Source organism: Micromys minutus (genome assembly GCF_963924665.1).
Source record: "Micromys minutus genome assembly, chromosome: 1".
Classification (NCBI taxonomy): domain Eukaryota; kingdom Metazoa; phylum Chordata; class Mammalia; order Rodentia; family Muridae; genus Micromys; species Micromys minutus.
In genome coordinates this window covers 121590585-121611680 of record NC_137969.1, presented here as the reverse complement: position 1 = coordinate 121611680, position 21096 = coordinate 121590585, and the positions used below count along the sequence as shown (strand labels likewise).

The 21096-nt window shown below is 41.5% G+C and overlaps 1 protein-coding gene across 1 annotated transcript in view; it reads right to left on the bottom strand.

Annotated features, from left to right (window-relative positions):
* Positions 1-21096, bottom strand: part of WDR19 (WD repeat domain 19) — a gene marked incomplete at its 3' end in the record, with an annotated part of 60909 nt that overhangs the window by 31370 nt on the left and 8443 nt on the right. The window contains exons 5-12 of the mRNA XM_080909285.1: positions 11679-11794; positions 8272-8387; positions 3961-4041; positions 2802-2914; positions 2367-2540; positions 1491-1561; positions 883-1055; positions 686-800 (exon numbers count right to left, since the gene is read on the bottom strand). Coding sequence (XP_080765411.1) covers positions 686-800; positions 883-1055; positions 1491-1561; positions 2367-2540; positions 2802-2914; positions 3961-4041; positions 8272-8387; positions 11679-11794 — 959 coding nt within the window. The remainder of the gene's footprint in view (positions 1-685; positions 801-882; positions 1056-1490; positions 1562-2366; positions 2541-2801; positions 2915-3960; positions 4042-8271; positions 8388-11678; positions 11795-21096) is intronic.

Here is a 21096-nt window from a genome sequence, read left to right as displayed (position 1 = left end):
ATTGTTCAATGTATATTTGGCAGGGATCTTCTGAACTAAACCTTACTCCAGCCACTCTAAAGAAAAAACCTCTTTGTGCTACCAATGAGTTTATCCTTGGGGTTCCCTGTGGCCTGAGAGGGACAAAACATAACAAGTAAAAATCACAAGCAAAACAAATAATGCATAAGTAACAAGAAGTTAATAGTTTTCTACTTCCTGGGCTTTTTATCTGACCCAGACTTGAGAAAAAGGAAGACCAAGTTCCCCTTATATGTTAATAGCATTATTCAAAGAGCAAACCAGGAAGGAATGGGAACTGTCAGCTACACACTTTCTGCTTACATGTGCCTCAACAACGCCACTGTGTGGAGTGAGGTAACTCACTTAACTTTACCTCCTGTCCTTTATGATCCCTTTAAAGTAGCTTTATCCTCCAGAGAGTCAAGTTCACAGGGTAGCTACAGTCCTTTAGCAGAGACAGAAAGGGACCTCAAAGCCAGGGCCTCTGTCATGGAAACTCTCATACCTTGCTGTCTTTTACTATAGGAACAAAGAACATCTGTCTACAAGTCAGGTACAGATTTTAGAGTGGAAACAAGGTCAGAATGAAGGAGGGCTCAGGTTTAAGCACCACTTCTGAACTTTTCAAAAGCTCCAGAAATGAGACGTGGTACAAGAAGAAAACACATGAATTTAGACTTGCCATTTTCACCAAGGACATAGAACCAAGCTCGATTATTCATCCCCACGGCCAGATGATAGAGCCCTACTGCAACAAAGTTGGGTTCCACATCCACGGAAACTGTGATTGGCGGCTCCTACAACACAGCATTGGAATAGCAGTGAACCCACTGTTACAACCATTTTACAAACAAAAGACATACTATATGGTTTACATACTCCTTCAATGAGGTTGGCCACGGTGACCTCAAGGAGGGAGGTGAGATACGCAATCCGTGTGTGGCAGGCATCCCCGAGGATAGGCAACTTGGTCAGGAAGACATGCAGTGAGCCTCTTTGGGTAGATAGTGCTAGCAACTGACCATCATCAGTCCAGGATAAGGTACCCAGCCCTAAAGCAATTCATAAAATAAGCCACCATTTAAAAATACAACGTACAGCTGCAGGCAACCAGATAAGCATTTTCACATAAAGGCATAAACACTTTAGATGTTTTCTTCCCTAAACCATCCTGCAATTTCACTATACATTAATAAGAGAGTATGGGAACCGAGTCATTTCCCTGTGGCTCAAACAAAAGGACCCGTCCTTTGTACAACTGGGATTAGAGCAGAGTTTGCTATATGCCTCTCGTACAAAAGTGTACTTACAACTTTTTAGTCGGGTAGTAGACTTAACACAATTCCTAAAGTAAGGAAACTATTTTAGGGGTGCTTCAGGGAAAGGTGTTAATTTTATTCCTTCCACAAGAAAACAAAGCACACAACGATCATCACTATTCTCCACAACAACAACAAAATACCAACTGGCTTCAGCACAGTCAATACCTTTATTTTCATCATCCAGATTAATTATAGCATACATGTCCCTCAATTCTGTCAGATCATGGATTTTTATGCTGAAAAAGAAAGAGAAAAAGGAACATAGATTTGTATTGTGTTCTAATCACACACACACACACACACACACACACACACACACACACACACACCCTTCCAGGCCCTGGTTTGTATTGGGTTCATTCTGGCATTTATATAAGTTGTTTCTAGCCACACCCTGACCTCCCGGCTGCAGGCCCTGCTGTTGGATGCTCCCTCCCCACTTCCATCCATGTGCTCTCCTCTCTGTAGCTTCCGCCCTGAGTCAGTGGCTTCTTCACCAGACTTCTGTCTGTGCTCTGGAGCCCACTTTCAGGCTGCAGGCTGCTGTGAGCACTGCCTAGGAAAGACTGGCAGAGACGTGAAGGTTCCCTGCTGGGTTGGTGGCACTCTGAATTCTGGTCTTGTCCTTTAACTGGACTGTTCTTACTCAGCTTTCAAAGCCCTTCAGTCTGTACACCTGTCTCAGTTTATGGTTGGATCAGGCTGGAGGCAGGTGGAGTGTGCACCATGTAATCTGAAACACCCATTTTGGTTTTAAGAATGGCTTTCTAGCATAGTCTACTTTATTCTTTTGCTCTGAGGCACTCAATCTTTAGATGTCTTTGTTCTACCACCTTGCTGTTCCCCTCTCCATTACCAAGAGACTGTGAGCACTGACCACGTGAGTATGCAGAGGGAAGTAGAGACTTAAACGCTTTTCTCATTGTAAACATGTTCAAAGAGTCCAAGAAAGTGTGGGGGTCACATGCACATCAACCGAAAAGTTTTGCTGATTCTCTTGAGTATCTCCCACATTCCCAGGAATATGTGGCTCTAACTAACCAGTTATCACCACATGTGGCAGCTTTGTTGAGAGTCTGTGACAATGCCACACTGGTTAGATTATCCTTATGGTCACGAGCCTTAAATATCTCTTGCCCAACTTCTGGAAAGTGAGTAGAAATGGCCAGAAACGTTCCTCGGGAAAAGCCAATCATGATGTAGCCGTCCCCATACCTACGGCAGCAAAGTGACAATAGGATTACAGAGGGGGTGAGCGACTGAGGGAAAAAATGACAAAAACCTGAATGTGATAAAATACAGTTCATCGAGGCCCTACTGTGTGTCAGACAACCCACCAGGTGGTGTTACACATAAACTTACAGACTACAACGAGAAAAAAATGCCATATACAGAATACAAGGTTAAGGATGGACTTAAACATAATAGGCAAGAACAAGAAACATGCCTTCCCCACAATTAGTTTTTTGTACATACCAACTGTAGCAGACGATGTTGCCATAGGCTTGCTGAAACTCCAGATCAACTGGGTTATCTGGTTCATTCAGATGAAAAAGAAACAACATTTTCTTGCCGACTACTGCACTTATCTACCAAGAAGATCAGGAGATGGTGGAATGAATTTTATGAGAAGACCAGCAAACAAGTCCAAACAGCTGAACCCCATTATGAAAACATCGAGCCAAAGCTGGATGTGCTAAATGCTATCATTAGTAAAAAATGTAACTAACAAAACAGCAAAAACCATTTGCTGACGTATAGCCTGGCAAAGGTCTTTGGCTTTATGTGTTTTCAGTATTCTCTTTGAGCTATACAGTCTTTTGAGGTCTCTGCACCTCCGCTCACATCTTGTGCTGTTTAGGACAGGGACTTGGGTATCACTTTGCTGCAGCTGATTTCACTTTGGCAGCATAGACTCTCTCCTTCTAAGAGACCTCGTGGCTTGTGAGGCAGCCTGGTTAGGTGAGCATTCCCAAGGGTAAGCGGGCTGATTTTAGCATCGTTTCCACCACTTACTGTGCGGCTCAAGTGGGATCCCTGTGTTGCTCATGAAAAAGGGGTACAAACCACAGTTGTCACTGGAGGGCACCTTGGTGTCACGGAGGAAGAAGTGTATACTAATTTGTTTAGAGATGACACCTCGCTGTATTTCCTGGATTCTAAAATGTCATCAAGTACAACAGCATCAATTTAAAACACAGTCTTTCAGGAAATAAACACCACCTCCTTACATTTTTTTCATGTTGATTATGAAAATTATCAGGACTCTGGAATCCTGAGAGGAAATTGTACCTGGTGCAGAAACATAGCTACGATTTTCAGAGCTCTGTTTGCTATTTGATACTGTGAAGGAAAAAAAAATCTGAAATCAGCGTTTCTATTCTTAAAGGAACTTCTTTGTTTCGCTGCCACAGGACCGGGCACAGAAACCCCAGCCATCACAGGAAATGTCCTCCCCTGCCGGATGTGAGGCAAGCAGCAATGCCAAACTGTGTTTTAGGTCTGAGAGACTAAGGCTTATCTTGATTAAAGAAACAATACATTTATCAAAGTCCAAGCCAGACGAGAAAAGGAAGTTAAATACTCTAGGAAACTAGCAAGCGATTTGGGTGTGGGCTTGGATGCTAATGCTTACTGTGTTTTCAGCAGAAGAAACTCGCTCATCCGTCTTGCTTGTGGAGAACTTGACGTCACTTGGCTCTGATTTCACTGGTGTCTACAGGGGCAATAAGTGTCATCACTGTGAACAAACTCAATAATGACATCGCTCTCATGGGCTGGAGTTCAGTGACGGGACACACGCCGAGCATGTCTGAAGTCCTACTCTCGGTTCACAATTCCTTCCCGCTCTATGACAGACCTTAGAGAGTCATTCCAGATAGTAATAAAGCATGAAGCTTGCTTCTGTTTACGACTAATTTTGGACTGTGAACCTGAGACTCCTACTGTCACAAATACCCAAACACTACAGCTTGGGGACAGAGGACGGAGAACGAGGACGGGGGGTGGGAGGGGGGTCAGCGGGAAGCCTACTTCTTAGCTCATGGTTTGGTCAGGAAAAAAAAATGTTCATTTCAAAAATGCAATCCTCAACCTGCTTTCCTATCCTTATCAATGGCCTGGGGTCCCAGCTTACATACTGAGCAGTCTGGGAGTTCCTAAGGGGAAATTTTCTATAAAAAGCTGAAGGAGCCTGGCCCGTCACACCATGAAGCATTGAGCCAAATGCTGCAAGTCTGACAGACTCTGAAGATGAGCTTAAAGTTCAAAGTAATGTAATTCACAGAGGAACAAGACACCAAGAGTCCCCAAAACACCATCAAGAGAGGCAGAGCAAGAGAGATTATATAGTAGAAAGAGACAGGAGGCTACTCACAAAAATGAGAAAGGGCACATTAAAAATATTTATTTTCTGTGTATGATTTTGCTTGCATGTATATCCACACACCGAGTGTGTGCCTGGTGTCCTCAGTCCTAAGAGGGCACAGAAACTGGAGTTATGCAGCACTGTAAACTTCTGTGTGGACACTGGGAATTGAGCCCCAGCCCTCTACATGGGCAAGTGCTCAGAACTGCTGAGCCATCTCTGCAACTGACAGATTGTTATTTGTGTGCGAAGAAGACACATTTTGCTGGGTAAAGTTCTGGAAATGGTATTGTTTGGACGGCACCATTTTTCAAATGTCTATCCTGAAGGCCATGTCACTTTTATCTACAGCTTCCCCAACAGAATACATGGTCACATCGCATGCCTTTGTCAGTGTGACAGGTGAGCAATAAAGTCTCAGCATGGCTCTCATGTTCTGTAATGCTGAGTTTCGTCACTATCGTGTGTTATTTTATACATGTGAACACTACTTTTTCAGATATTTCAAGCAGAATTTTAAAAGAACTACCAAGTATTTTTCTAAAAATAAAATGTAGAATTATCACAGTTTAAGACTTCCAGGAGGCTGAGGCAGAGAATGGTCATGTTTTTCTTTTTTCTTTTTCTATTAATCATTCTATTTGTTTACAACTCGAATGATGTCCCATATCCCTCTACAAACCACTCATCCCACATCCACCCTCTCCCCCTCTACTTTGCCTATATGAGGGTGCTCCTCCACCCCAGAGCTCCAGTATCCCCCTATACTGAGGCTTCAAACCACCACAGGACCAAGGGCCTCCTGTCCCATTGCTGTCAGACAAGGCCATCCTCTGCTGCATATGTATCTGGAGTCCTGGGTCCCTGTACACTCCTTGGTTGGTGGTTTAGTCCCCGGGAGCACTGGGTGGTTTGTCCAGCCAACACTGTACTTCCTATGGGGTTGCAACCCCCACCCCCTTTCCTCTGGTCCTTCCACCAGCTCCCCAGTGGGGTTCCTGAGCTCAGTCTGATGGTTGGCTCCAAGCATCCACATCTGCATTGGTCAGTTGCTGGCCAGACCTTGAAAGGCCATGTATTTAAAATCAGCCTGGGCTATGTAATAAGGTCCAGGCCAGCCTGGGCTACAGAGTGAGGCCTTGTCTCAAATGCAAAGAACAGTGGCTGGGGATGCGGCTCAGGGGCAGAGCACTGGCACAGCACACAACTCTAGGTTCAATCCCTAAGCTGCCAAACCAAGACAAGACAGAAGGAGCAAACCGGTCTCTATCCTCCAGAGGCAAGATATATGCTGAGAAGGGTAAACAAAAGCCAAGCCACACAAGGGACACTGGAGTGATTTCTCAAACCACAGGTGTGCCTCACCTACATGACACCTTCAGTGATATCCCTCATTTTGGAAGGAGACTTCTTAAGGTTACAAAGTAGAAACAGTTATCTTGTATACAAATACTGGCAGGATGTAGCAATCTCCTGTGATGATCTGTAGAAAACAATTCATGACCCAGGGGCTCAAAAAGTGCAAGTACCCACTGGGGATGTCCAGTGTGGGCTCCTGGGTTGGGGGTGCAGCAGTGTGTAAACAGTGTATCTATTGTTCTGTTTCTAAAGGGCACTTGAATAGAATGATCAAAGCTGTAAGGTTACTAGAACTCATGTGAGAGTAAACAGCTTTGAGAACACCAGAAGAATCTTAAATGCTACACTAATTGGAGGCAGTGCTTGACATATGTGCCCAATGACCTGAGCTTGAGTCCCAGAATCTATATAAAGGCAGAAGGAGAGAACTGACCCCACAGAGTTGTTCTCTGATCTTCATTCACGTGCCTTATAATTCAGTTACCATTTACTCACTTATTTACGGTGCTAAGGACCGAGCAGATCCTTGTGAACTGAGCCACACTCCTGACCTCTGTGATAACATTTGCCTGCACTCTGTCTTACTTAGGTTGTTTTCTGTCTTTTAAAGATTCACAGTCTAAAGTTTTACTGATCCTTATCAGCTCCCAAAGCTATGAAGCATAAAAGCTGTACCACAAAATTTTGGTAACTCATCACGGAAGGCCATGTGTCTTTTAGAAGACTCCCTAGTATCACGGCAGGAGTGTGTGTGAATAGGAAAGTTGTGGTGAAAGTGAAGAACCTCTTATAACAACCTTTGCTTAATTATAAATAAGAGTCCCAAGAAAGCTACATGAATTCCTTCCTGTCCACACTCCATCAGATCTATTAGGCTCCAACTCTTCAAAGGTTCCCCTACTTCCCCACAGTATGTACATGAAAGACCAAACTTCAGACACACGAACCTTTGGGCAACAAACCACATTCAAGCACAGCACACTCCACGGAGTGATCCACATGGCAAGGAATCAGGACTTACAGTGTATAGTGTGATTCTGGATAGGAACAGAAATCTGCAAGGAGCTGGACTCTACCAACAACTATGTGAGTAAGATTAGAAATGGCTTTATGGGAGATCCTGAGGCAGAGCATTTCAGGAAGCTGCGTCTGGATTCCTTGTCAACAATGATGAAACACTGATGTTTTAAGCTCCTACATTTTGAGATAATTTGTGATTCAGCAAGAGCTGATGAATACATCCCATTTCCAATTGTTTGTATAGTACAGACCAAGGAAGGTTTAATCCATGTGCCTAAGCAGACATTTCAAGAGCATTTAGCCAGTGCAGCCCTAGCCTATACTAGGGTGCTGAGGTACAGACACACAGACACTGCACTAGGGCACTGAGGTACAGACACACAGACGCTACACCAGGGCAAGAAGAGACCCTTTTAGGATTAAATCAGGTTTGGGAATTCCAAAAAAAGAAGGATTTTATCTTAATTGAGATTTAGTCAGGATTACTTTAGAAACTATTTAACATATCCATTAAAGGTACTGGCTTTGAAATCAGGAAGCTTGATTCTAATTCCACAAATCTCTAGTTCTTAACATTTATCAGTAAGTATGTATAAAATAAAACTTCACAAACACACTGACTATAATAAGCACAGGGCTGATAATCCATTTGATATCAAAGGGGAAAACACATTTCCTTTAATGGCTAACTTATTCATCTTAAAGAAAAACTTTCCAAGTGATATGTAAAAAGGATTGCGTGTGTATGTGTGTATGAGAGTGAAGGGTTGTGTGCTCCCTGTCTGGGTGCTGCACATGTGTATGATGCACGGGAACAGACAAAGGCTTCTGATACTTAAAACATAAAGCTGGGGGCGGGAGAGATGGCTTAGTAGGTAAGAGCTCCTTGCTCTTGCAGAGGACGTATTCAGTTCCCAGTGGCCTCATGATGGTTAGTCAACATCCCTAACTCTGGTTCCAGGAAATCCCACACCCTCTGCTGACTTCAGTGGGTCCCAGGCACACACATGGTACACATACAGAACTTCAGGCAGACACTTACACACACAAAGAATAAAATAATATCAGTATCTTTAAAACTACGGAATCATAAGCATATTCCATATAGTGACTTAAATAAACTTTTATACATTAATTTGACATAAAGCTGTTCATTACGAGGAAAAATGAGCATCTCGCATAGAGATGGCGGCGTGTTACCTGTCTTATTGTGTCTCCTTCCTGGTTACTAACTGTAATCATTTTATCTTCACCTCCCAAAGCAAGGAGATTCTCCATACTCCAACAGCCACATGTGATTTTCTTAGTATGCTTTCCTGAAACAAGAGGCAAGTTTTTCTGACATGTGGACTTCTCAGAAGGGATAAACACAAAATGTGTGGTGGAATCTTATGTGCCACGGGACTGAACAGACAGACAAGGGTTCTACTCTCATCAAAGCCCTTAGTGTCTCTGCAAGCTTATATCAAATGTTCCATCACTAAGCTAAAAATTAAGATAATGGTATGTAACAACGTTTTATCTGGATACTATACACAGGCCTTAGCTGGGAAAACTGTCTTCCTCTACAAATTTTGTTGACTTATCACGGAACCAAACTTGTAATATCTTATAAGAAGAAAATCCCAAAGCAGCAAAGTTCTCTTCACGTCACTGCTTCATGATAAGTGACTCACCATGCACAGTTTACTGCTCACGGACAACTACAGTATAATTCACAGTCACACCGAGGTGTGAGGCGTGTGTTAAGAGGGGAGTCTCTCTACCGCAGAGACAAAGATTTAAGGGATAAGAGGGGACACATGGGTAGGTGTGTGTTGCGTGTGTGTTCGGTGAGAACTGGCAGGTGCAAGTCTAGGTACAGATTCAGGAGTTCTCAGGTTATGGAGTGTTTCAAATTGGGAGACCAAAGCACGAAAATGAAGAAAATGTTTAGGGAAGAGACTGTAAATGGAGATTGTGTTGATCTTGGATTAAGGGACTCAGGTGGTGCAGAGGAACCAGGAAGGAGAAGGATTACGTGAGGAGAGGCTGAAAGATGCTGAAGACAAACACCTTTCTTCTTTCTTCTAGAAAATTACATTTATTTGTTTACTTGTGTGCTTATGTGTTTGTGCATGTGCACACACATGATATGTGCATATGTGCATGTGTGTTCCACAGTGGACATGCAGAGGTCAAAGGACAACCTTTGGGAGTTGACTCTTCCCTTCACCATGTGGGTTTCAGGGATTACACATGTTGTTAGGTTTGGCAGCAAGTGCCTTTTACCTGCTGAGCTGTCTCATTAGCCCATACATTCCTTCTTTAGCAAGGAAAAGGAGAAGAAACCTTCCTTTTTCCTCTACACTCTCACACTGCTCAAAACTCAGGTTAAGCATAGCATCCGTAAGAACAGTTAACTTGTACTCTGGTGACCTAACAGGAGTAATGATCTAGTACTTCTGGTCACTCTGGTGACCAAAATGGGAGACTGGTATTATTTAATTAAACTGTCATAACTAACGTGTGCATATCAGAACACCACAAAGCAAGAAATGCCAGCATCTTGTCGAGCTCAAAGGCACAGATCACTACAACATGAAATCATATTTGGTTACTATCCAGTGTGGTGGATCAAGCCCCCATGGCGGGCTGAGCTGGTTCTAAGAAGAGTAAGAACAGGGGCTGGAGAGAGAGCCCAGGGGTTAAGAGCACTCCCAGCACCCAGAGCAGGTGGTTTACAACCATCTGTAACTCCAGCCTCAGTGGATCCAACACCTCTGGCCTGCACAGCATCTGCACTGAGGTGTACTGGTGCCTAAACATAGTTTGAAATAATAAAAACAAACCTTTTTTTAAAAGGTTAAAAGGAAACAGCTGAGCCATGAATCCCAAATAAGTATGAGGGAGGCGACAATATATTTATCTAAAGAGCCTAAGATGGCCTTTTCAGGTGTGCTGCCATATGATTATTGAGTAAGAATGTGGCACTGGTACAGTACTTATATATAAATAAACTAAAAAGGGGGTGGGGCTGGAGAGATGGCTAAGTGGTTAGAGCACTGACTGCTCTTCCAGGGGTCCTGAGTTCAATTTTCAGCAACTACATGGTGGCTCACAACCATCTGTAATGAGATCTGATGCCCTTTTCTGGTGTGTCTGAAGACAGCTACAGTACTCATATATAATAAATAAGCAAAAAAAAAAAAAAAAAAAAAAAAAATGCGGCACTGGGCACATACCTTTAATCCCAACATTTGGGAGGCAGAGGCAGGCAAATCTCTGAGTTCAAGGCTAGCCCGGTCTACAGAGAGAGTTTTAGGATAACTAGGGCAAAGAAAAAAAAAGAATGTGGCAGAATCATATTCACATTAAATGCAGATTATACATAACATTGTTTATATGACAGCCTGATATGAGAATGATCATGCTTTAACATACTATTTCCACAGATCCAGTGTCTAAATCTCTGGAGCTTACCAGTGAGGGCGTTTTCCCAATGTGGGGGAGTGCCAAGGCACGGGGGTGGAGAGGGAGGTCGAGAGAGGGAACAGCTTCATGGAGAGAAGTGGAGGGGCAGCGAGGATGGGAGTGGTGTGGGGGGAGGGGATAACATTTGAAACGTACATACAGAGAGTATCTAATAAACAAAAACAAAAAATTCAACCTTGAAATAAAAAAAAAAAAAAAAAACAACAAAAACTGTACTGGAGGACATTTTCAGAAATAAAGAGGGAAACAAAATGGCTACAGGGGTTTTACAGACAATTTATAAGGAAAAAGTTTATTTTTGTAACTGGAAGAAAATTTTAGTTTGGTCTTAACAACAGATTAGTGATGCTTCTATTTATCTCTCATCATTAAAAATTAAAATTAACACTAAAGAGATGTGAAAATCATTTGAGATGACTCAAAGCTCTTAAAGGAGCACTTCCTCAAGTGTCCTGTAGGTGCCGCTGTCTTCAGCGTTTGCTGCCTCCCTTCAATGCGGGATGCTTGTCTGGCCAACTGCTTGCAGTTAGCCCTGCTCCCTCTACCTCTCATCAGTGCGATACTACAGTGAAAAGGGTCAACCTTCAAGGGCATTCAAGGGGCCACGGCCAAGTGAACAGAGGAGGGAGGAGCCAGAGCACTCCATGCAAGGTCAAATGGGCAACCTACTCACATTCCAAAGTCTGCACTCAACTGGTGTTTGGAGACTAGGTGGGGAAAGGATTAGGAGCGGGTTATCCCTTATGTAAGCAGTCACTGAACATTTTGGCTCACTTACTATGTGGATTAAAATTAGTATATGGTATAATACAACCACACTGACTAAACATGTGGGGTCAACATGTGTTGATACGCATATGAGCTATTCCATGTCTAGAGATACAACCTGGGTGTGAGAGGGAAATGAGGATCATTAATGCCCTGATGGCCAAAGACACAGGCTAACCTGTGTCCTGTGTATTTCATAAAATCTTAACAAGCAGGGGAGGGGTTTTCTTGGACAGATAGCTAAGATGGACCAGGGAAACCTTTCTCCACAATTTCCCGGGCCATTTCAGGGAAATCTGAGACAATGGAACCGACTCTCAGAAAAGCATTGCAAACATGTAGCAGTGTTTCTAGGCAGAACCTACCAAGAACAGGAATCTTTCGAGATGTCTGATGATTATAAATGAGCAAATTTCCTTTAATGGTCCCAACAGCCAGGAAACTTCCAATTTTTGACCAAAGAAGGAAAGACATTTGATCCCTGTAACATTAAGATATATATTACAGAACAATTCACAACCATAACCCCTTAAAATACTCTAAGAAATACTTCATATATAACTTTGACTTTTGTTTAGAAGCTTAATTATGACATTATTTCTCACGTACTTTTTTTTTAGCTGTAATCCTAGTACTCAGGGGGCAGAGGCAGGCAGATCTCTGAGTTCAAGGCCAACCATAGCTACACAGTAAGACTCTCAAGAAAAAAACAAAACAAAAAAATAAGAAAAACACTCACTCAGTTTATGGTTTTTAGATGAAGTCTAGATGCTAAAAGAATTTTGCAGGTGTCTGAGAGATGGTTCAGAAGCTAAGAACATTAACTGGATCTATGTTTGATTACCAGCACTTATATGGTAATCACAGCCGACTGTAACTCCAGTTGCTGGAGCTCCAATACCCTCCTCTGGCCCCTGAAGGCACCAGGAATACATGTGATTCACATTCATACATGCTGGCAAGACCATACACAGAAGATAAAATGGACATATAGTATAAATAAATAAAAATTTGAAAGAAAAATTGGAGACAAAATAAGATCATCTGGGCAGCAGGTAGACTCAAAATAATAATAATTTTAATGAAAACTGTTAGAGCGTAGTCCAAGAATGGAGTTGAATGAGGAGAATTCTAACTGCTTGTGAGAAAACTACAAGAAAAGAAGACCGAGTCTTGAGAACTCGGTTTCTTCAAAACACAGAATTGCTTCTGAACTGTGTCTGCATGCTCCTCCCAGGTGCAGAGGAGAGGAGTGAGCTTACTTCAGGTTACTCATTACAGGTGACTACTGTCATTTGTTTATGTGGCTCTATGGAAAACCCTTTTTTTTTGCAATGTGTGGTTTGTCTGCTCACCTCATACAACTCGCCCTTGTGACTGAACATTTGCTTCTACTTAACCCTCAGAGAATAAACTGTCTCATGCTCTGAATAAAGTTGGCTCTTGCATGAGACTTTAATCCACCTCAATAATTGGCTCCATTCTCCCAGGTCCCACTGGCTCTAGAGTGGTGACATGAAATTTAAGCATTGTTTTTTGTTTGTTTTTTTTTTAAGGTAGTTTTTGAAGTCTAGGAAGATGGCTTTGTAGACAAGTGTGAGGAGGGAAGACTGGATGTTTAGAATCTGTTTAATGCCCAGCGGGCCCTGCCTGCAATTCCAGTGCTTGTTAGACAGGAGGGGGATCCCCAGAGCAAGATGGCTAGACTACCCATACTGGTAAGCTCTGGATGCAGAGAATAAAGTGGAGATTGACCAGGTGATCAGCCCTGGGTCTCTACACACACACACACACACACACACACACACACACACACACACACACACACCACCCACCACCCACACACAAAAGGCACCACATACAACTTCACAAGGGCAGGGGATGACAAGTAACTTTTAATAACATGGCAAATTAAATTGGAGGAACCATTGAGAAAACATGACCTTAAAAGGGGTGTATCTTGGCTGAGCATGTGTTTTAGTGGTAGAGCACTGTATGTTTGAGCAAAGCCCTGGGTCAATTTCCTAGCTACACCAAAAAATCTAAAACAAAAACAAGGAAAAGGATTCTGTTTGTTGCTCCACTGCTATTAAAAGTTGTTCCTAAGCAGGTAGAGCACTTTTGCCTAAAAGTTTTAGAAATCACATTATGATGTGAGTGTGTGGCTGTGATGCCACAGTTAGAGGACACTTGTAGGAGTTGGCTCTTTCCTTCCACTACGTGGGGCCTTGGGATCAAACTCAGTTCATCAGCTTGGGGGCTTCTTTGCCAGCCCCAAGTTCTCACATGCATTCTATGATTCACAGGCCGGCTAGTTCTATGATTCTCTGCGAAAGGAAACAGTAACTCTCTGAAGATTACTTCCTTCACATTCTCGTATGAAAAATGGGTCCAAAACAACAGCTCTCAGAAATGCAATCCTAGAGGCAGCAACATCTCCCCAAGGCTGTGTGGAAATGTGGAAATGTCACTTATCAGATCCCATCTCAGACACACTCAATCAGAGACTCAGGACATGAGGCAACCTAGTAATCCGAACATTACCAACTCTTCTAAGAGATTCCAGTGTAGCTACATTTTGAGCACCACAGACAGACCATGCTTCTGTTTTAGTGTTTTTAGGTACTTTTTTTTCTGTATCCCACAACATTGAGTGAGGATAAAAATTAAGTGGGAGGAGACTTTGTCTGGCTAACCTGGAACCAGAGCACCAAAAATTCAGTGTGCAGTTGATACAATTTGAATCACTGAATTCAATCTGAAAGGTCATACATATGATGATACTTAGAAATTAAGATATATATTAGTTGTAATAACAGGTGAATAAAGTAAACACTTAGTTTAAAGCTTCTTGCAGGTCTGGCTTAGCAGTTGAACACACTTGCTACCAAGTCTGATGGCATAAATTCAATCCCTAGAATCCACACACACAAGTGTACACTCACAGTCATGCACAGTCATGCACATGTGCATACAGTCACCTACACATGCATGCTGTCATGCACACATCCACACCCCTTTACAAAATAATAAACAAACAAACAAACAGACACTGACTGGATGGACTGCATTCTTTCAGGAGACATGTGGGGGTGAGAGCATAGCCTATGTGTCCTTACTGTCTACTGTGTTTGACGTAGGGTCTTCCTTGTGCACCACTGCTGTCATCTCACCTCCAGATTTTCCATATAAATTTTGTTTGATCATTGTCATTTTCAGTATGTTCACTGAAAGACTTCTTAAAAGAAGGTAATCCTGGAGATGGAAAACCTAGGTAAGAGAACAGGAACTATAGACACCAGCATCACAAAAGGAATACAAGAGATGGAAGAGAGAATCTCAGGTGAAGAAGATACAATAGAACAAACATCAAAGAAAATGTTAAATGGAAAAAGTTCCTGACACAAAACATCCAGGAAATCTAGAACACCATGAAAAGACCAAACCTAAGAGTAATAGGAATAGAAGATGAAAAGTCCCAGCTTTAAGGTCCAGAAAATATTTTCAACAAAGTCATAGAAGAAAATTTCTCCAACTTAAAGAAAAAGATACCTATAAACATACTTATAGAACAATAAATAGATTGGACCAGAAAAGAAAATTTTCCTACCACATAATAAACTAAACATGGAATGTACAAATCAAGGAAAGAATATTAAAAGCTTTGAGGGAAAAAGGCCAAATACCTTTCAGAATTACATCTGACCTCTCAAGAGAGACTGTTAAAGTTAAAAGGGCCTAGGCAGATGTCTTGCAGTCTCCAAGAGACTATAGATGCCAGCCCAGACTACTATGCCCAGCAAAACTTTCAGTCACCACAGAAAACAAGATATTCCATAAAAAACTAAAGTTAAACAGTATCTATCCACAAATCCAGCCCTACAGAAGATACTAGGAAAAAAAACCCTCCAACCCAAGGAGGCTAACTAAACACAGGAAATAAATAAGACCACATCAGCAAAACCAAAAGAAGGGGAGGTACACACACCACCACAACCACCAACATCAAAATAACAGGAATTTAAAATATTGATCATTAATATCTCTCAACATCAATGAAATTAGTTCCCCAATAAAAAGACTCAGGCTAACAGACTGGATATAAAAACAAGATCCATCATTCTGCTGCACGCAAGAAACACGCCTCGGCAACAACACCTCAACGTGCTAGAAAAAGATTTTCTAAGCAAACAGACCCAAGATGCAAGCTGGAGTGGCTATTCTAATATCTAATAAAGTAGACTTTCAGCCAAAATTAATCAAAAGAGATGGGGAAGGACACTTCATACTCATCAAGGGAAAAAAAAATCAACAGAGATGATGTCTCAAGTCTGAATAACTATGTCCCAAATTTGTAAAAGAAACATTATTAAAGCTTAAATCACACATTGAACCCCACATACTAATAATGGGAGACTTCAACACCCAACTTACACCAATGGAAAGGTCATCCAGACAGAAACTAAACAGAGAAATAATGAAACTAATATGTTATGAATAAAATAGACCTAACATATCTACAAAACATTTCACCCAAACACAAAAGAATGTACCTTCTTCTCAACATCTTGAAGAGCCTTCTCCAAATTTGACCATATACTCTGTCACAAAACAAGCCTCCTCTTGCCTCTTGCCTCCTGGCTCTCTTGCCTCTCTTGCTCTCCCAACCCTCCCCCCCCCACGTGCTCATGGCCAGCCTCTACTTCTCTATTCCTCTCTCCTCTCTCTCCCTCTCTCTCTGCCTCTACTACCCTCTTAACTCTCCCATGACCTGAATAAACTCTATTCTGTACTACTAAAAAAAAAAAAAAAAAAAAAAAAACAAGCTTCAACATGTATAAGAAGATTGAAATTCTCTGTATCTTATTGCTGTCGTAAATTAAAGCTGGACTTGAATGATAACAGGAACAACAGAAAGCCTACAAACTCATGGAAACTGAACAACTCTCTACTCAATGGTCAGAGAATAAAAGAAAGAAATTAAAGACTTTCTAAAATTCAATGAAAATGAAGGCATAACATACTCAAACTTACTGTACACAATGAAAGAAGTGCTAAGAGAAAAGTTCACAGCATTAAGTACCTTCATAAAGGAACTGGAGAGATATCATACCAACAACTTAGCAGCACGGCTGAAAGCTCTAGAACAAAAAGAAGCAGACATGCCCAAGAGGACTAGATGACAGAAAATAATCAAACTCAAGGCTGAAATCAATAAATTAGAAATGAGAATACAAAGAATCAATGAAACCAAGAGTTAGTTCTTTGAGAAAATCAACTAGATAGACAAACCCTTAGCAAAACTAACTAAAAGGTAGGGAGAATAGCCAAATTAACAAACTCAGAAATGGAAAGAGTGCATAACAACAAACCCTGAGGAAATCCAAAGGACCATTAGGTCTTACTTCAAAAATCTGTACTCCACAAAGTTGGAAAACCTAAACGAAATAGATGGTTTGCTTGATATCACTTAACCAATGTCAAATCAAGATCAGGCAAACCATTTAAGAAGATCTATAGCCCCTAAGGAAACAGAAACAGTTATTAAAAGTTTTCGAACCAAAAAAAGGTCCAGGACATGATTGATGGGCATAATTCTACCAAACTGTGTAAGCGCTAATACCAATACTCCTCAAATTATTCTACAAAATAGAAACAGAAGGAACATTGCAGAACTCATTCTATGAGGTCACAGTCACTCTAAACAATGCAGACTCAACAAAGAATTTCAGACCAATTTGCAAATCAAATCCAAGAATATATCAAAACAACATCCACCATCATTAAGTACTCATCATACCAGGGATGCAGGATTGGTTCAACATACGAAAGTCCATCAACGTAACTCACCATATAAACAGACTGAAAGAAAATAATACCCCACACGATCATCTCACTAGATGATGAAAAGCTTTTTGACAAAATCTCTTCATGATAAAAGTGTTGGAGAGATTACTGTTGATTTTATTGTGTTTAAAGGTATTCACCTTGGATCTGCATACACAAAAAAGGCAATATACACACAACAAAGGCAATATACAGCAAGCCAACAGCCAACATCAAATAAAATAGAGAGAAATGTAAAGGAATTTCACCCAAAACAGGAACAAGACAAGGATACCCACTCTCTCTGTCTCTATTCAATATAGTATTTGAAATTCTAGCTAGAGCTATAAGACAACTAAAGGAGATCAAGGGGATACAAATTAAAAGGAAGAAGTAAAAGTATCACTATTTGCAGATGATATGATGGTATATGTAAACAATCCCAAAAATTCTACCAGAGAACTCCTACAGCTGATAAATACCTTCAGCAAAGTGGCTGGATACAAAATTAACTAAAAAAAAAAAAGAAAGTAAAAAAAAAAAAGAAAAAAAAACAGTAGTGCTTCTTTATAAAAATGATTGTACTGGCTAGTTTTGTGTCAACTTGACCCAGCTGGAGTTATCACAGAGAAAGGAGCCTCCTTTGAGGAAATGCCTCCATGAGAGTCAGCTGTAAAGCATTTTCTCAACTAGTGATCAAGGGGGGCAAGCTCAGCCCATCAAGGGTGGTGCCATCCCTGGGCTGGTAGACCTGGGTTCTATAAGAAAGCAAGCTGAGCAAGCCAGGGGAAGCAAGTCAGTAAGCAACATCCCCCCATGGCCTCGGCATCAGCTCCTGCTTCCTGACCTGCTTGAGTTCCAGTCCTGACTTACTTTGGTGATGAACAGTGATATGGAAGTGTAAGCTGAATAAACCCTTTCCTCCCCAACTTGATTCTTGGTGGTGATGTTTGTGCAGGAATAGAAACCTTGACTAAGACAATAATGAACAGGCTGAAAAGGAAATTAGAGAGATAATACCCTTCACAATAGCCTAAAATAATATAAAATATCTTCCTATAACTCTGACCAAACAAGTAAAATATCTATATGACAAAAACTTCAAGTCTCTGAAGAAAGAAATTGAGGAAGATATTAGAAGATGGAAAGATTCCCCCATGCTCATGGATTAACATTGTAAAAATGGTCATTTTACCAAAAGCAATCTACAGATCCAATGCAATTCCAATCAAAATTTCAACACAATTCTTATATTTTTTGGTTGTGAGCCTAGCCTTTAACGGCTGAGCCATCTCTCCAGCCCAACACAATTCTTTACAGACTTTAAAAGGGCAATTCTCAACTTCATATGGAAAACCAAAAAAATCCATGATATCTAAAACAGTCCTACACAATAAAAGAAGTTCTGAAGATATTACCATCCCTGACTTCAAGCTGTACTATAGAACAATAGTAATGGGCATAAAGGCAGACAGGTTTATCAACGGAATCAAATCAAAGAACCGGAAGTAAATTCACACACATATGAGCACTTGATTTTTGATAAAGAAACCAAAACCATACAATGGAAAAGAGAAAACATCTTCAACAAATGATGTTGATCTAACTGAATCTTCATATAGAATGCAAATAGATCCATATTTATTACCCTGGACAAAACTTGTGTCCAAGTGGATCAAAGATCTCAATATAAAACCAATACACTAAATCTGATAGAAGAGAAAGTACCTTGAGTGCATTGGGACAAGAGACAATTTCTTGAACAGAATACCAACAGCTCAGGCACTAAGATTAACAATTAATAAACGGGACCTCATGAACCTGAAAAACTTTTGTAAGACAAAGGACACTGTCAATAGGACAAAATGGCAGCCTATAGCATAGGAAAAGATCTTCACCAATCCTGACAGAAGGCTGATATTCAAAATATATAAAGAACTCAAGAAATTAGACCTCAAAAACCAAATAACCTAAATTTAAAATGGGGTACAGAGTTAAACAGTGAATTCTCAACAGAGGACTCTCTAAAGGCCAGGAAGCACTTAAAGAACTGTTCAACATCCTTAGTCATCAGGGAAACGCAAATCAAAACAACTCTTGAGATTCCATCTTAAACCCATCAGAATGGCTAAGACCAAAAACTCAAGTGATCTCTCACCTCTCCCATGCCACCCCTCCCTTTCTCCTCTGAGAAGGGGAGCCCTCCCATGGATATCAAACTGCCTTGGCATATCAAATTGCAGTAGGACTAGGTGCCTCTTCTTTTACTGAGGCTGAACAAGGCAGCACAGTTAGAGGAAAGGAATGCAAGGCTCCTGCTCCTGTTTGGGGTCCCACATGAAGATCAGGCTGTAGATCTGTTAATATGTTCAGGGGCCTATGTCGGTCTCATGCATGCTCTCTGGCTGGTGGTTCAGTCCAGTGACCTCCTATGAGCCCAGGTTAGTTGATTCTGTAGGTTTTCTATGTCTTTGTCATCTCTGGCTCCTTCAATCTTTCCTCCCCTCTTCCACAAAATCCCCTGAGCTCCACCTAAGGTTTGGCTGTGGGTCTCTGCATGTTTCTATTGGCTGCTGGGTGAAGCCTCTCAGAGGACAGTTCTTGTCTGCAATTATAGCAGAATATCATTAGTCAGGTGTGGGGCTCTCTCATGGCATGGGTCCCAAATTGGGCCAGTCATTGGTTGGCCATTCCTCAATTTCTGCTCCTCTTCCCTCCTTCCCCCAATCTGTAGGCAGGACAAATAGTGGATCAAAGGTTTTTATGGCTGGGTTGGTGTCCCCATCCCTCCATTGGAAGTCTCACCTAATTACAGGTGGCGGCTGATTCAGATTCCATTTCCCCATTACCAGGAATCTTAACTAGGGTCAACCTCATAGATTTTTGGGAGTTTCCACTGTCATAGGTGTCTAGCTCATCCCAGAGATGCCTCCCACTCTCCATCCTCACCACACTTCTTTTCGTTTGTGGATTGGAACATGGTTATCCTGTACTTTATGACTAATATCACTTATAAGTGAGTGCACACCATGTGCGTCTTTCTGAGTCTGGGTCACCTCACTCAGGATGATCTTTTCTAGTTCCACCCATTTACCTGCACATTCCATTGTCATTGTTTTTAACAGCTGAGTAATATTCTACTGTGTAAATGTATCACATTTTCTTTATCTATTCTTTGGTCAAAGGACATCTTGATTGTATCCAGTTTCTGGCTATTATGAATAAAGCTACTATGAACACAGTTGAGCAAGTATCCTTGTGGTATGGTGGAGTACCTTTTGGGCATATGCCCAGGAGTGATATAGCTGAGTTTTAAAGTACAACTATCCCCATTTTCGAGAAACAACCAAATTAACTTCCAAAGTGGTTACACAAGTTTGCCCTCCCATCAACAATGGAGGAGTGTTCCCCTTGCTCCACATCCACTGGGAGGAAGAAGGGGGCAAACGAATTGGGATGTAAAGTAAATTAATACTTAAATTAATTAATAATAAGCTATTTCACAATCACAACATCTTCATTCTTTTGTTTTTATTTTGTTTTAAAGTAGCGTCTCTCTGTGTAGTCCTGGCTGTCCTGGCACTTGCTCTGTAGACTAGGCTGGCTGTGAACTCATAGACATCTGCCTGCTTCTGGAAGATCAACCATGTGTGCCACCATAAGTAGCCATAACATCTTTATTCTAATTAATGGGAGGATTACACATACCAACCATAAGAGGACTGGGGTTTTTCTTTCATAAGAAAATTAATACAGGCATGATGATATAGGCTTGTAATCCCGGCACTTAGGAGGCCGGAGCAGGAGGATCGGAGTTCAAAGTCATGCTTCCCTACACACTGAGCTCCAGGTCAGCTTGGACTCTATGAGGTCCTGCTTCAACAAACCCAAAACCAAACCAAACCAAAGTGATGGCAGCCGCAGCAACAACAACAACAACTCATGGCCGGGCATGGT